The sequence below is a fragment of the Coregonus lavaretus genome (genome assembly GCF_964263955.1).
Source record: "Coregonus lavaretus genome assembly, contig: HAP1_SCAFFOLD_350, whole genome shotgun sequence".
Taxonomy (NCBI): domain Eukaryota; kingdom Metazoa; phylum Chordata; class Actinopteri; order Salmoniformes; family Salmonidae; genus Coregonus; species Coregonus lavaretus.
Genome location: NW_028160042.1, coordinates 401,404 through 418,355, shown reverse-complemented (window position 1 = coordinate 418,355; position 16,952 = coordinate 401,404). Strand labels below are relative to the sequence as shown.

Sequence of the window (16,952 nt, the reverse complement as noted above, 5' to 3'; positions counted from 1 at the left end):
TTCTAGTTTATCCATGTTTTCAGGCGAACAGTGTTTACAATGTTTACAAAACAATGGAGTTAAACAGGTTGGTTTCTGATGGGGTACGGCAGTTGAACTAAGCTCATTAGGCATGTATACGTTTATATTCTTAAAGAGTCAATGGGTACATAAATCATTAATTTAAAAGTTTGAAATTGGATGTAGCAAATTGCTTATTTCCCCTTTAAAGTCGCTCAGAAAAAAACAAGCTCTGACTAGGAACAATTTTATTTCAATGGTGATTCAACTCTTATTTCCAATTCGGAAATCTTTCTACATCTCCGACTTTCCGACCTGAAAATCACTGATGTCATGATTTGACCTCTTTTCCCCCCAGAGTTCCCAGTTTACCACAAGTTTACCTGTTTAATAGACGCAAATCACTGTCACCACGCACTCCTTAGGCTATATGCTATCAATTTCTATGGAGGGCTTCACGTGTTATGGTTAAAAGCAGGTCTTGAACTTGAGGGCGTGTGTGACGATGTAGTTCTAACCCTTGTTATAGCGAATGGCAAAAAGCATCGGCTACCCGTTGTTGGCTTATTCATTATCCCACAGAAAATATGGTTGTTTTAAATGCTCCGGAATTGAGTGGTAGGTTATGCCTATAAACACAGTGTTGATGTCCAGGAGTGGGGAATTGCATTGAATCAGGCTATTCGTTTCAGTGCAGTTGCGTTCTTCCCCATAACCTATAGCCTAAACCCAACCCTTACAATAAAATATTGCAGTTTTTTAAACTGCTGTAAAAGTGCTGTAACTGCAGTCGACTGTGGTATTTTGGACGCAGTAATTGCAGTTATACTGCTCTCTGATTGCGTTTTTTTTTCTGTAAGGGAACCCGAACACGTCCCAGCCTATTTTGATCATAGATCAAGACTGAACAATTCGGCTAACTTATATTTATTCTGGATTTGACCATTTATAGCCCGACTTCTAGGATCTTTTGACTTCTCCCCGCGGCTGTTTGTTATGTTTCCGGTTAGGATAAATGTAGTCATATGAATACGTTCAGAACGTTGTCCTGTTAATTTGAAAAGACTAACCATTGTGATTAATGATATTTAATTATTTATATTTATATTTTTATTTATTTACCTTTAGGGAATAATGTCTGGAGGGTGAAAATCCCCAAACATTCTCTTTTACTCAAGAGTTCTTTATATCGCCTAGTCTGTCTGATATCTTGACTCCCTCTTTGACACTAAATCTAAAAAGGTAGAAATGTCATGTTTTTGGTCAATAAAATGTACTGCGACTGGATAATCCCTGTCGTTTCTTCCGGTTGAACTTTTATGTTCAGGAATTCTCTGGTTTGAGAGAACGAGAGGTTTTATCTACATCCCACAGCCCACATGGACATTTAATCATGGAGATGACATGGGTGGAGGAGCACCTAATAATGCCATTTATTTGGAACCGTTTTCCTGTATTTGGGTGGCATATCGTTGCACTGTGCGCAGCCTCTGCATTTATAGCTGCCGTTCAGAAGAGGGCGGAAACGAGCCTGGCTCATTTTGGCAGTTGTCATCGACCAACATGTCGCGTAAATTGCGACCTCTCCTTTGTACAATAAGCTGGCAGAGCTGGGTCCGATGATAAAACATGCCAGTGTTTCTTGACAGCAGCCTCTGCCCGCTAGATTATACGTCACAATGGCAGCATTGCCTGAAAGACCCACATCGCCACCTGCTGACTGCAGTTAGTAATAACGTCAGGTAAAATCTTTATTTTATTTATAAACAAAACATTTGTTTTTCATGTATTTTATTAAATAATAAAATGATATGTAAAAGTACAAAGAGAATCATGTGTTGATCATTACAGATTTTTAATGAGTGAGTATTTTAAACATAAGGTTACAATAATATCAAGATATGCAGTTGGGTCTATACTGCGCCTACATTGTGTAACGATACATCATGTAGATGTACAGTACCAGTCAAATGTTTGGACACACCTACTCATTCAAGGGTTTTTCTTTATTTTTACAATTTTATACATTGTTGAATAATGGTGAAGACATCAAAACTATGAAAAATCACATATGGAATCATGTAGTAACCAAAAAGTGTTAAACAAATCAATATATATTTTATATTTACATTCTTCAAAATGGCCACCCTTTGCCTTGATGACAGCTTGGCATTCTCTCAACCAGCTTCATGAGGAATGCTTTTCCAACAGTCTTGAAGGAGTTCCCACATATGCTGAGCACTTGTTGGATTTGTTTCCTTCACTCTGCGGTCCAACTCATCCCAAACCATCTCAATTGAGGTTCAGGTCGGGTGATTGTGGAGGCCAGGTCATCTGATGCAGCACTCCATCACTCTACTTCATCACTCTACTTCAGTACGGAAAACTGGAAAACACTGGAAAGTCAATACACAAGACATATTCAGTCTCTACGGCCTACTGATCCACCATGTATTGGACCTACATCTGTCCTATGTCCTACTGTTCAGTATCCTACATATGTCCTATGTCCTACTGTTCAGTATCCTACATCTGTCCTATGTCCTACTGGTCAGTATCCTACATCTGTCCTATGTCCTACTGTTCAGCCTACATCTGTCCTGTGTCCCACTGTTCAGCAGCCTACATCCTTATCTCCTGTGTGCGTCCTCTCATGTCTTCTCATGTGACCTAACCAGGCAAAACTCTTTTCACATTGGGAGCAGTGGTACGGCTTCTCCCGTGTGTATTCTCTCATGCTGTTTCAGGTGACCTAACTGGGTAAAACTCTTTCCACACCGGGAGCAGTGATGAGGCTTCTCTCCTGTGTGTATTCTCTCATGTATTTTCAGGTACCCTAACCAGGCAAAACTCTTTTCACATTGGGAGCAGTGGTAGCACTTCTCCCCTGTGTGTATTCTCTCATGCACTTTCAGGTGTCCTAACTGGGTAAAACTCTTTCCACACTGGGAGCAGTGATGAGGCTTCTCTCCTGTGTGTGTCCTCTCATGTTGTTTCATGTTCCCTAACTGTGAAAAACTCTTTCCACACTGGGAGCATTGGAAAGGTTTATCTCGCTTCTCCCCTGTGTGTATTCTCTCATGCTCTTTCAGGTATTCTTTCCGGTTAAAACTCTTTCCACACTGGGAGCAGTGATAAGGCTTTTCCCCTGTGTGTATTCTCACATGCACTTTCAGGTGTCCTAACTGGGTAAAACTCTTTCTACACTGGGAGCAGTGATGAGGCTTATCTCCTGTGTGTATTCTCTCATGTATTTTTAGGCTCCCTAACTGGGTAAAACTCTTTCTACACTGGGAGCATTGGAAAGGCTTCTCCCCTGTGTGTATTCTCTCATGTCGTTTCAGGTCCCTTAACTGGTTAAAACCCTTTCTACACTGGGAGCAGTGATGAGGCTTCTCCCCTGTGTGTATTGTCTCATGTCGTTTGAGGTCCCCTAACTGGTTAAAACCCTTTCCACAGTGGGAGCAGCGGTACGTCTTCTCTCGCTTCTCCCCTGTGTGTATTCTCTCATGCTCTTTCAGGTATTCTTTCCGGTTAAAACTCTTTCCACACTGGGAGCAGTGATGAGGCTTTTCCCCTGTGTGTATTCTCCCATGCACTTTCAGGTGTCCCAACTGGGTAAAACTCTTTCCACACTGGGAGCAGTGATGAGGCTTTTCCCCTGTGTGTATCCTCTCATGTATTTTCAGGCTCGCTAACAAGGAAAAACTCTTTCCACACTGGGAGCATTGGAAAGGCTTCTCCCCTGTGTGTATTCTCTCGTGTCGTTTCAGGTCCCTTAACTGATTAAAACCTTTTCCACAGTGGGTGCAGTGGAATCGTCTTGCTGGTTTGGACGTCTCTGGTTCCTCTGAATCTGGTCTTTCTCCTGCCAAAGACAGAGCGTTTATTTAAACAGAGACCTGAATGAAACCTCCACAACTCTGCATATTGGTTATTGATTTGGACACGTTAAAACTGTGTTTTGACATTGGGCTATCCCACCTTGCAAAATGTTGTTGAAAAGAAGACTACGCTCGAGGTCCAATCTATGTTCGGTTTTGGTTGAAAGTGAAAGTTGAAGAGATTTCTCAGGTCGTTGTTTCAACGACTTGAAAACAACTTCATTCAACGTACTTGCAGCCTATAAACATTGACGCAGGATAACACATGCGTCTATGAACAATTTTATTAACAATCTTACATCACTCCAGTATTTCTTGACAATATTCAAGTGCTAATTGTCTTTATTCCACTACTGAAGAAGCATGACTCAAATCACCTACTCATATGTCAAACATCCAGCCTGACAAAATATACATTTGTAATTGCCATGCTATCCATTATTCCATGCCTCCCTATTGGAAATGAATTATTGCCAATACATACAGTGGGGAAAAAAAGTATTTAGTCAGCCACCAATTGTGCAAGTTCTCCCACTTAAAAAGATGAGAGAGGCCTGTAATTGTAAATAGGTACACGTCAACTATGACAGACAAAATGAGAAAAAAATCCAGAAAATCACATCGTAGGATTTTTAATGAATTTATTTGCAAATTATGGTGGAAAATAAGTATTTGGTCACCTACAAACAAGCAAGATTTCTGGCACTCACAGACCACGAAGGTCGAGAGCCGCACTACTTCTTGACACAATGCTGGCTTAACCCGGAAGCCAGCAGCACCAACGTGTCGGAGGGAACACCGTACTGTTGCGCCCGGCCGGCCACAGGAGGAGCCAGAGCGCAATGGGACAAGGACAAACCCGGGCCGGCCAAACCCTCCCCTGAGCCGGACGACGCTGGGCCAACTGGGCGCCGCATCATGGGTCATCCCGGTTCACGGCCGGCTGGGATCTAACCAGGATCTGTGGTGACGCCTTAGAACGCTGCATGCTTTTGAGCACTACTGAAAAAGTACTATTTACACGTGAAAGACGAAATGCTGCATTTACTACAGGCCTATTGTTTACCTTTGTGTTGGGGACACTTTGATATCTTGATAATATGCAGCTGTTTAAAGGGCAAAATCCACAGATGAAACAACAACAAAACGGTCAACCCTGCCTCTGTTTTGGTAAACAGCTGAGGGATGGGAGAAATGTAATGTAAGATGAATAGACAGAGCTATGGATGCAAGGACTGACCATCCATGATATCAACATTATTGTTTTAAACATGTTATGAGGCTATATAGTGTTTGTTGTTTACATTTACAATGTTTACAAACATTGGAGAAAAACAAGCTTACATTTTGGGTTCTCATGGAGTGTAACAGTTGAACTCATGAGGCATTTAGAAGTTATATTCTTCAAGAATCAATGGATGGATGGATGATAATAGTAGAGAGAGTGATTTATTTCAGCTTTTATTTATTTCATCACATTCCCAGTGAGTCAGAAGTGTACATACACTCAATTAGTATTTGGTAGCATTGCCTTTAAAATGGTTTAACTTGGGTCAAACGTTTCGGGTAGCCTTCCACAAGCTTCCCACAATAAGTTGGGTGAATTTTGGCCCATTCCTCATGACAGAGCTGGTGTAACTGAGTCAGGTTTGTAGGCCTCCTTGCTCGCAAACGCTTTTTCAGTTCCGCCCACACATTTTCTATAGGATTGAGGTCAGGGCTTTGTGATGGCCACTCCAATACCTTGATTTTGTTGTCCTTAAGCCATTTTGCAACAACTTTGGAAGTATGCTTGGGGTCATTGTCCATTTGGAAGAACCATTTGTGACCAAGCTTTAACTTCCTTACTGATGTCTTGAGATGTTGCTTCAATATATCCACATAATTATCCTTCCTCATGATACCATCTGTTTTGTGAAGTGCACCAGTCCCTCCTGCAGCAAAGCACCCCCACAGCATGATGCTGCCACCCCCGTGTTTCACGGTTGGGATGGTGTTCTTCGGCTTGCAGGCTCCCCCATTTTCCTCCAAACATAACGACGGTCATTATGGCCAAACAGTTCTGTTTTTTGTTTCATCAGACCAGAGGACATTTCTCCAAAAAGTATGATTTTTGTCCCCATGTGCAGTTGCAAACCGTAGTCTGGCTTTTTTTATGGCGGTTTTGGAGCAGTGGCTTCTTCCTTGCTGAGCGGCCTTTCAGGTTATGTCGATATAGGACTCGTTTTAATGTGGATGTAGATACTTTTGTACCTGTTTCCTCCAGCATCTTCACAAGGTCCTTTGCTGTTGTTCTGGGATTGATTTGCAGTTTTTGCACCAAAGTATGTTCATCTCTAGGACGGAACGAGTCTCCTTCCTGAGTGGTATGATGGCTGCATGGTCCCATGGTGTTTATACTTGCGTACTATTGTTTGTACAGATGAATGTTGTAACTTCAGGCGTTTGGAAATTGCTCCAAAGAATGAACCAGACTTGAGGTCTTGGCTAATTTATTTTCATTTTCCCATGATGACAAGCAAAGAGGCACTTAGTTTGAAGGTAGGCCTTGAAATACATCCACAGGTACATCTCCAATTGACTCAAATGATGTCAATTAGCCTATCAGAAGCTTCTAAAGCCATGACATCATTTTCTGGAATTTTCCAAGCTGTTTAAAGGCACAGTCAACTTACTGTATGTAAACTTCTGACCCACTGGAATTGTGATGCAAATGAATTATAAGTGAAATAATCTGTCTGTAAACAATTGTTGGAAAAATTACTTGTGTCAAGCACAAAGTAGATGTCCTAACCGTGGAGAGGTTGAAAAACGAGTTTTAATGACTCCAACCGAAGGGTATTTAAACTTCCGACTTCAACTGTGTATATATATATATATTGGAGTGTATTTAAACTTCCGACTTCAACTGTGTATATATATATATTGGAGTGTATTTAAACTTCCGACTTCAACTGTGTATATATATATATATATATATTGGAGTGTATTTAAACTTCCGACTTCAACTGTGTATATATATATATATTGGAGTGTATTTAAACTTCCGACTTCAACTGTGTATATATATATATTGGAGTGTATTTAAACTTCCGACTTCAACTGTGTATATATATATATATATATTGGAGTGTATTTAAACTTCCGACTTCAACTGTGTATATATATATATTGGAGGGTATTTAAACTTCCGACTTCAACTGTGTATATATATATATATATATTGGAGTGTATTTAAACATCCGACTTCAACTGTGTATATATATATTGGAGTGTATTTAAACTTCCGACTTCAACTGTATATATATATATATATTGGAGTGTATTTAAACTTCCGACTTCAACTGTGTATATATTGGAGTGTATTTAAACTTCCGACTTCAACTGTGTGTGTGTGTGTGTGTGTGTGTGTGTATACACACACACACACTACCGGTCAAACATTTTAGAACATTTTCATATACAGTACCAGTCAAAAGTTTTAGAACACCTACTTATTCAAGGGTTTTTCTTAATTTTTACTATTTTCTACATTGTAGAATAATAGTGAAGACATCAAAACTATGATGAACTATTGCCTTACCTCCATAACTTGCTACATTTGCACACACTGTATATATATTTTCTGTTTTATTTTTGACTTTCTGTTTTGTTTTACCCCATATGTAACTCTGTGTTGTTTTTATCGCACTGCTTTGCTTTATCTTGGCCAGGTCGCAGTTGTAAATGAGAACTTGTTCTCAACTGGCTTACCTGGTTAAATAAAGGTGAAATAAAAAATAAAAAATAAATGAAATAACACACATGGAATCATGTATTAACCAAAACAGTGTTAAATCAAAATATATTTGAGATTCTTCAAAGTAGCCACCCTTTGCCTTGATGACAGCTTTGCACACTCTTGGCATTCTTCCAACAGGTATTTCAATGCATTTCAATTAACAGGTGTGCCTTGTTAAAAGTTCATTTGTGGAATTTCTTTCCTTCTTAATGCATTTCAGCCAATCCAGTTATGTTGTGCCAAGGTAGGGGTGGTATACAGAAGATGGCCCTATTTGGTAAAAGACCAAGTCCATATTATGGCAAGAACAGCTCACATAAGCAAAGAGAAATGACAAGTCCATCATTACTTTAAGACATGAAGGTCAGTCAATACGGAACATTTCAACAACTTAAAGGAAAATAGAATAATCAGAACAGTTGTCAGTCCAAAACAACAGTCAGAACAAAGCCTCTGTATTCTCTCATGTCATCTCAGGTCCTCTAACACTACACAGCCCATTCAAATCAGAAAAGCTTGATGATGAGTTGGTTAACTGAATAAGTTGTGCTAGAGCAAAAACCAAAACACGCACCCAGCAAACAAATCGACAAACCCAATCCACTATAATACATGCAGTACGGAAAACACTGGAAAGTCAATACACAAGACACATTCAGAGTCTCTACGGCCTACTGATCCACCATGTATTGGACCTACATCTGTCCTATGTCCTACTGGTCAGCCTACATCTGTCCTATGTCCTACTGTTCAGCCTACATCTGTCCTATGTCCTACTGTTCAGCCTACATCTGTCCTAGGTCCTACTGTTCAGCCTACATCTGTCCTATGTCCTTCTGTTCAGCAGCCTACATCCTTATGTCCTGTGTGTATTCTCATGACTTCTCAGGTGACATAACCGGTTAAAACTCTTTCCACACTGGGAGCAGTGATGAGGCTTCTCTCCTGTATGCGTCATCTCATGTCTTCTCAGGTTAGCTAACCAGGCAAAACTCTTTTCACATTGGGAGCAGGGGTAGGGCTTCTCCCCTGTGTGTATTCTCTCATGCTCTTTCAGTTGTCCTTTCAGGTTAAAACTCTTTCCACACTGGGAGCAGTGATGAGGCTTCTCTCCTGTGTGTATTCTCTCATGTATTTTCAGGCTCGCTAACTGGGTAAAACTCTTTCCACATTGGGAGCATTGGAAAGGTTTATCTCGCTTCTCCCCTGTGTGTATTCTCTCATGCTCTTTCAGGTATTCTTTCCGGTTAAAACTCTTTCCACACTGGGAGCAGTGGAAAGGTTTATCGCCTGTGTGTATTCTCTCATGTCGTTTCAGGTCCCTTAACTGATTAAAACCTTTTCCACAGTGGGAGCAGTGGAATCGTCTTGCTGGTTTGGACGTCTCTGCTTCCTCTGAGTCTGGTCTTTCTCCTGCCAAAGACAGTGTTTATTTAAATAGAGACCTGAATGAAACCTCCACAACTCTCTTGCTAGGAGGTTGAATCCAAACCAGATCCCTCAAAAACCAGAGGCCAGTTTACAAAAGAATGTCTCATTTAAAAGAATCTTGGTGTAATTTGAAAAACAAAAGATGTAGAGTTCCAACTATAATCTTGCTCTCATGGAATGTCATGTTTTTAGGCTGAGCAGAGCACTAGAATAACAGATATTGAGGACTACAGTATTTCAATCAATGCCATAGGCTGCATTTGATCCACTGTTAATAATGTTTTGTTGGGAGGCCCACTCTATGATGGTAAACATCTTACAGATACTGCGAAATTCTGGTACCTAGTGTTAGCGCAAAGACTAGAAGTCTACAAGTAACAGTAGCATAGAATACCTGTAGACGTCCAGTCATTTCACTAACGCTAGTTAGCGCTGGCTCGCCATACATCTAACTTTATTCATGCTACAAACAGAGACAGAAAAATGGTTTCCACAAGTTAATCAGACTCTGTAAGGAATCCCCAACACAAAGTGTCATACCTACCAAAATAAAGGAATCCCCAACACAAAGTGTCATACCTGCCAAAATAAAGGAATCCCCAACATAAAGTGTCGTAACTGCCAAAATAAAGGAATCCCCAACATAAAGTGTCGTAACTGCCAAAATAAAGGAATCCCCAACATAAAGTGTCGTAACTGCCAAAATAAAGGAATCCCCAACATAAAGTGTCGTAACTGCCAAAATAAAGGAAACCCCATCATAAAGTGTCTTGGTCGTTCGGACCCCACAACAGCTTCAATGTGTCTTTGCATAGATTCTGCATGTTTCTGGAGCTCTATTGGAGGGATGCGACACAATTCCTTGATGAGAAATTCAATCATTTTATGTTTTGTTGATGGTGGTGGAAAACGCTGTCTCAGGCGCCGCTCCAGAATCTCCCATAAGGGTTAAATTAGGTTGAGATCCATTGACTGAGACACAAACTCCCTTTAAACCCCCTACGCTCCTTTGAGACGCCTCTTTCAAAGTCTCTGAGATCTCTTCTTATAGCCATGGTAGCCAAGATAATGGTCAACTGGGCATTTTTATACATGACCCTAAGCATGACTGGATGTTAATTACTTAATTAACTCAGGAACCACAGCTGTGTGGAAGCTGCTTTCAATATACGTTGTATCCCTCATTGACTCAAGTGTTACCTGTATATTGTATCCACAAAACATTTGGGAAATTACATACTCATACAATTAATATGAAACCAATTCTCATCTTTCAATTTTTGCTTTTGTAGCACCTACAGATGAAACATTATGGAGTCTTAAAGGAGGCTTCACCAACAGATGAAACATTATGGAGTCTTAAAGGAGGCTTCACCTACAGATGAAACATTGTGGAGTCTTAAAGGAGGACTGTAGCATCTAATGATGAAACATTATGGAGTATTAAAGGAGGACTGTAGTATCTAATGATGAAACATTGTGGAGTCTTAAAGGAGGACTGTAGCATCTAATGATGAAACATTATGGAGTATTAAAGGAGGACTGTAGCATCTAATGATGAAACATTATGGAGTCTTAAAGGAGGACTGTAGCATCTAATGATGAAACATTATGGAGTCTTAAAGGAGGACTGTAGCATCTAATGATGAAACATTATGGAGTCTTAAAGGAGGACTGTAGCATCTAATGATGAAACATCATGGAGTCTTAAAGGAGGCCTGTAGCATCTAATGATTAAACATTATGGAGTATTAAAGGAGGACTGTAGTATCTAATGATGAAACATTGTGGAGTCTTAAAGGAGGACTGTAGCATCTAATGATGAAACATTATGGAGTATTAAAGGAGGACTGTAGCATCTAATGATGAAACATTGTGGAGTCTTAAAGGAGGACTGTAGCATCTAATGATGAAACATTATGGAGTCTAGCAGGAGGTAAGCTTGAGGTAAGCTTGGCTTCTTATATGGTGTTGAGTAAAGCTTAAACCATGCATTTGATCGTAGGTAGGTAGTTGTAGTTAGGTATTGTAGGTAGTTTATTTAGGTAGTTATTGTAGGTTTCCGTAGGTAATTATTGTAGGTAAGTATTGTTTAATGCGGAGCCCGGAGAAAGCACGAGGCTAGCTAGCTAGCGGGTAGCTACTGGTAACGTTTAGCAACGATGGAGAGTTGTTTCCAATGTTAATGTGCTAGCTAGCCAACGTTTAATTTTTGCTGCGTTATGAAAGGAACTAGACACGGACACGAATGATCTGTTTAGTGTGTTAACACACTATTGGTAGTCTGTTGTAACCAAGTATTGGTGCTAAACTGTGTGTTATTGGATGCTAGCATGCTAGTTAGCTATGGTGTCATAGTTAGGCATCGTGGGCTGTTGTGGGTAGTTACTGTAGGTTGGCATTGTCTTCGGTGTAGCACGAAGCTAGCTAGCTAGCCGTTTTTCGAACAGAGTCAACACAGTAGCCATTGTGTGCTGTACTGTGGCAGCTAAATACAATATATTTGTGCTAAGCTAGCCAACGTTTAATTATTGCTGCGTTATGAAAGGAACTAGACACGGACACAAATTATCTGCTTAGTGTGTTAACACACTATTGGTGGTTTGTTGTGACCAAGTGTTGGTGCTAAACTGTGTGTTATTGGATGCTAGCATGCTAGTTAGCTATGGTGTCATAGTTAGCTAGCTGAATAAAGTGGGTTGAGTCTACTCCTTTAAACATTGAACCGCTGTGGTTCACAACAATTCTGATTTCTAAAGGTGGAAGTTGGGAGAGTTTTTGTTCGGGTGGTTCAGTGAAACAATTATAGTTTCTGAGGTGGAAGTTTTGGTGAGGGAGGCCCTGCTCTCTCCTCTTCCAGATGTTTAGTTCATTTCATTCCGATCTCCTCTGCATTATTGTAGCCATTTGCTACAGCCTGTCAACTATGCCTCTGCCTATCCCTGTTCTCTCCTCTCTGCACAGGCTACACAAACGCCTCACACCGCGTGGCTGCTGCCTCTCTAACCTGGTGGTCCCTGCACGCACCCCACACCTGGAGTTCCAGGTCTCAGGCAGCCTCTGGAACTGCCGTTCTGCTGCCAACAAAGCTGACTTCATCCCAGCCTATGCTAACCTCCAGTCCCTCGACTTCCTGGCGCTGACGGAAACATGGATTACCACTGAAAACACTGCTACTCCTACTGCTCTCTCCTCGTCTGACCATGTGTTCTCGCATACCCCGAGAGCATCTGGTCAGAGGGGTGGTGGCACAGGAATCCTCATCTCTCCCAAGTGGACATTCTCAATTTTTCCCCTAACCCACCTGTCTATCTCCTCATTTGAATTCCATGCTGTCACAGTCACTAGCCCATTTAAGCTTAATATCCTTGTCATCTATCGCCCTCCAGGTTCCCTTGGAGAGTTCATCAATGAGATTGACGCCTTGATAAGTTCCTTTCCTGAGGATGGCTCACCCCTCAGAGTTTTGGGGGATTTCAACCTCCCTATGTCCACATTTGACTCATTTCTCTCTGCCTCCTTCTTTCCACTCCTCTCCTCTTTTGACCTCACCCTCTCACTGTCCCCCCCTACTCACAAGGCAGGCAATACGCTTGACCTCATCTTCACTAGATGCTGCTCCTCTACTAATCTCACTGCAACTCCCCTCCATGTCTCCGACCACTACTTTGTTTCCTTTTCTCTCTCGCTCTCCTCCCACACTACTCACTCTGCCCCTACACAGATGGTAATGCGCCGCCGCAACCTTCGCTCTCTCTCTCCCACTACTCTCTCCTCTTCCATCCTATCATCTCTTCCCTCTGCTCAATCCTTCTCCCTCCAATCTCCTGATTCTGCCTCCTCAACCCTCCTCTCCTCCCTTTCTGCATCCTTTGACTCTCTGTGTCCCCTATCCTCCCGGCCGGCTCGGTCCTCCCCTCCAGCTCCGTGGCTTGATGACTCATTGCGAGCTCACAGAACAGAGCTCCGGGCAGCGGAGCGGAAATGGAAGAAAACTAAACTCCCTGCCGACCTGGCATCTTTTCACTCCCTCCTCTCTACATTTTTCTTCATCTGTTTCTGCTGCTAAGGCCACTTTCTACCACTCTAAATTCCAAGCATCTGCCTCTAACCCTAGGAAGCTCTTTGCCACATTTTCCTCCCTCCTGAATCCCCCCCCCCCCCCCTCCTCTCTCTCTGTGGATGACTTCGTCAACCACTTTGAAAAGAAGGTTGACGACATCCGATCCTCGTTTGTTAAGTCTAATGACACTGCTGGTCCTACTCACACTGCCCTACCCTATGCTTTGACTTCTTTCTCCCCTCTCTCTCCAGATAAAATCCTGCGACTTGTGACTGCAGGCTGCCCAACAACCTGCCCGCTTGACCCCATCCCCTCCTCTCTTCTCCAGACCATCTCCGGTGACCTTCTCCCCTACCTCACCTCGCTGATCAACTCATCCTTGACCGCTGGCCATGTCCCTTCCGTCTTCAAGAGAGCGAGAGTTGCTCCCCTTCTCAAAAAACCAACACTCGATCCCACTGATGTCAACAACTACAGACCAGTATCCCTTCTTTCTTTTCTTTCCAAAACTATTGAGCGTGCTGTCTTTAGCCAACTCTCTTGCTATCTCTCTCAGAATGACCTTCTTGATCCAAACCAGTCAGGTTTCAGGACTGGTCATTCAACTGAGACTGCTCTTCTCTGTGTCACGGAGGCTCTCCGCACTGCTAAAGCTAACTCTCTCTCCTCTGCTCTTGTCCTTCTAGACCTGTCTGCTGCCTTTGATACTGTGAACCATCAGATCCTCCTCTCCACCCTCTCCGAGCTGGGCATCTCCGGCGCGGCTCACTCCTGGATTGCGTCCTACCTGACCGGTCGCTCCTACCAAGTGGCGTGGCGAGAAGCTGTCTCCGCACCACGTGCTCACACCACTGGTGTCCCCCAGGGCTCAGTTCTAGGCCCTCTCCTTTTCTCCCTATACACCAAGTCACTTGGCTCTGTCATATCCTCACATGGCCTCTCCTATCATTGCTACGCTGACGATACACAACTAATCTTCTCCTTTCCCCCTTCTGATAACCAGGTGGCGAATCGCATCTCTGCATGTCTGGCAGACATATCAGTATGGATGACGGATCACCACCTCAAGCTGAACCCTGGCAAGACGGAGCTGCTCTTCCTCCCGGGGAAGGACTGCCCGTTCCATGATCTCGCCATCACGGTTGACAACTCCGTTGTGTCCTCCTCCCAGAGTGCGAAGAGCCTTGGCGTGACCCTGGACAACACCCTGTCGTTCTCCGCTAACATCAAAGGCGGTGACCCGCTCCTGCAGGTTCATGCTCTACAACATTCGGAGAGTACGACCCTGCCTTACACAGGAAGCGGCACAGGTCCTAATCCAGGCACTTGTCATCTCCTGTCTGGATTACTGCAACTCGCTGTTGGCTGGCCTCCCTGCCTGTGCCATTAAACCCCTACAACTCATCCAGAACGCCGCAGCCCGTCTGGTGTTCAACCTTCCCAAGTTCTCTCACGTCACCCCCCTCCTCCGCACACTCCACTGGCTTCCAGTTGAAGCTCGCATCCGTTACAAGACCATGGTGCTTGCCTATGGAGCAGTGAGGGGAACGGCACCTCTGTACCTTCGGGCTCTGATCAGTCCCTACACCCAAACGAGGGCATTGCGTTCATCCACCTCTGGCCTGCTGGCCCCCCTTCCTCTGCGGAAGCATAGTTCCCGCTCAGCCCAGTCAAAACTGTTCGCTGCTCTGGCACCCCAATGGTGGAACAAGCTCCCTCACGACGCCAGGACAGCGGAGTCACTCACCACCTTCCGGAGACATTTGAAACCCCACCTCTTTAAGGAATACCTGGGATAGGATAAAGTAATCCTTCCCCCCCCCCCCAAAATTGTAAAGTGGTTATCCCACTGGCTATAGGGTGAATGCACCAATTTGTGAGTCGCTCTGGATAAGAGCGTCTGCTAAATGACGTAAATGTGCCCTTGAGCAAGGCACTTAACCCTAATTGCTCCTGTAAGTCGCTCTGGATAAGAGCGTCTGCTAAATGACTAAAATGTAAAATGTAAAATGTCAAAGGTACTTCAACAAAGTACTGAGTAAAGGGTCTGAATAATTATGTAAATGTGCATTTTTCAGTTTAATGTTTTATTTTTTTATACATTTGCAAACAGTTCTAAAAACCTGTTTTCACTTTGTCATTATGGGGTATTTGTGTGTAGATATGTTATTTTTTTTACCAACTGCAACCTCTGCAGCCTCACTCTAGCAGCCTCACTCTACCCGTGATATCAAAGTAATTTTTATAAGGTGCAAAAATAAAATTAACGATTTGGTATCATTTTGATTATGAAAGATTGAATAAGTTTGGCTCAAACTGTTTGCTTGGAATGATTTGTAGCTATCGTTTCTGTCGGAGCATTAGAGAGCATCCGACTCAGTTTCCCTCCCAGAAAACACGCGGTACAGTTAAGTGGTATCTATTCCGTAAGAAAATTCAGGCGGAAACAGAAGGGTGGGTGGCTTGACCACGTTTTGCGAATGACGGATCACTTGACCGCAGTCTTTAAGACGACACATTAGTTCAATAGTTCAACAACTACAGAGTTTGTGCCACTGTTTTTAAAATACTACTTACTGGTGTTAATCAGCTCTCCAGTCTCCTCTTCTTCCTCCAATGTGACAGTAATCTCCCCCTCCTCCTTCACTCCAAAAACTGCATCCTCCTCTTTCACTGTAACTTCTTCCTCTTCTTTCACGGCAACAGCTTCACCCTCTACTTCTGTTTTAACTGTGACAGCCTCCTCTTCCTCCTCTTCTTTCACTGTAACGTCTTTCTCTGTCCAGCAGACCTCTTCTTTAGAAGGAGGAGAGTAGCTTAGTGAGCTCATGGTCGGGGCTGTTATCTAGCTAGTTAGCATTAGCCTAGTGTTACTTAGCCAGATAGCTAATAACGTAAATATGAAATCAAATGGAGTAACTGGTAAATACACAGACAGTGTGTTTCAAACACTGATGTTAATATACACAAAAATGGTCTAAAGAGCTTCAATGTTTTGGATTTATGTTGGCTAGCAAGCTACCAAGGCGGCTGAATTGTTGTTGTTGAAAAAGCATCCCGTCCAGTCCAATAGATAATACGTCACGCAAGAATCATCACCTGAAAGATTGACATCGCCATCTGCTGACTGGAGTGGGAAGAATCATCACCTGAAAGACTCACATCGCCATCTGCTGACTGGAGTGGGTAACACAGTTGAACAAAAACTATATTCTGGCAAACAATGTAAACAAATAATTGGTAAATAACCAGTTCTCTTACTTCTTACAGATAATAATTTCCTCTACGCAGATGTAGACGCTGAATAGGGATTTGTACATTATGAATCAACCCTGTTATGAATCAACCCTGTTATGAATAGGCCATATGTATATTATAAATAAATCCTGTCATAATCAAATCAAATTTTATTGGCCACATGCGCCAAATACAACAGGTGCAGACATTACAGTGAAATGCTTACTTACAGCCCTTAACCAACAGTGCATTTATTTTTTATAAAAAAGTAAAATAAAACAACAAAAAAGTGTTGAGAAAAAAAGAGCAGAAGTAAAATAAAATAATAGTAGGGAGGCATTATATACAGGGGGGTACAGGTGCAGAGTCAATATGCGGGGGCACCGGCTAGTTGAGGTAGTTGAAGTAATATGTACATGTGGGTAGAGTTAAAGTGACTATGCATAAATAATTAACAGAGTAGCAGCAGCGTAAAAAGCTGGGGTGGGGGGGGGGCAGTGTAAATAGTCTGGGTAGCCATGATTAGCTGTTCAGGAGTCTTATTGGATGGGGGTAG

The 16,952-nt window shown here is 42.6% G+C and overlaps 1 protein-coding gene across 1 annotated transcript; it reads right to left on the bottom strand.

The window, feature by feature from the left end:
* Window positions 1-1,870: 1,870 nt before the first annotated feature.
* LOC311122250 (uncharacterized protein) lies at window positions 1,871-16,200 on the bottom strand. Its single transcript, XM_084196639.1, has 2 exons — window positions 15,737-16,200; window positions 1,871-3,868 (listed from the first exon to the last, which is right to left on the bottom strand). The coding sequence occupies exons 1-2, from the start codon at window positions 15,987-15,989 to the stop codon at window positions 2,691-2,693; spliced, it is 1,431 nt and encodes a 476-aa protein (XP_084052765.1). The 5' UTR covers window positions 15,990-16,200; the 3' UTR covers window positions 1,871-2,690.
* Window positions 16,201-16,952: the final 752 nt, after the last annotated feature.

What these genes read in the sequence shown, in the direction of transcription:
- LOC311122250 (XM_084196639.1), bottom strand. Translation starts at nt 15,989, where the DNA reads ATGAGCTCACTAAGCTACTCTCCTCCTTCTAAAGAAGAGGTCTGCTGG. An exon ending in TGGAGAGCTGATTAACACCA is followed by an intron (nt 3,869 to 15,736) that starts GTAAGTAGTATT and finishes TGTCTTTGGCAG; the next exon opens with GAGAAAGACCAGATTCAGAG.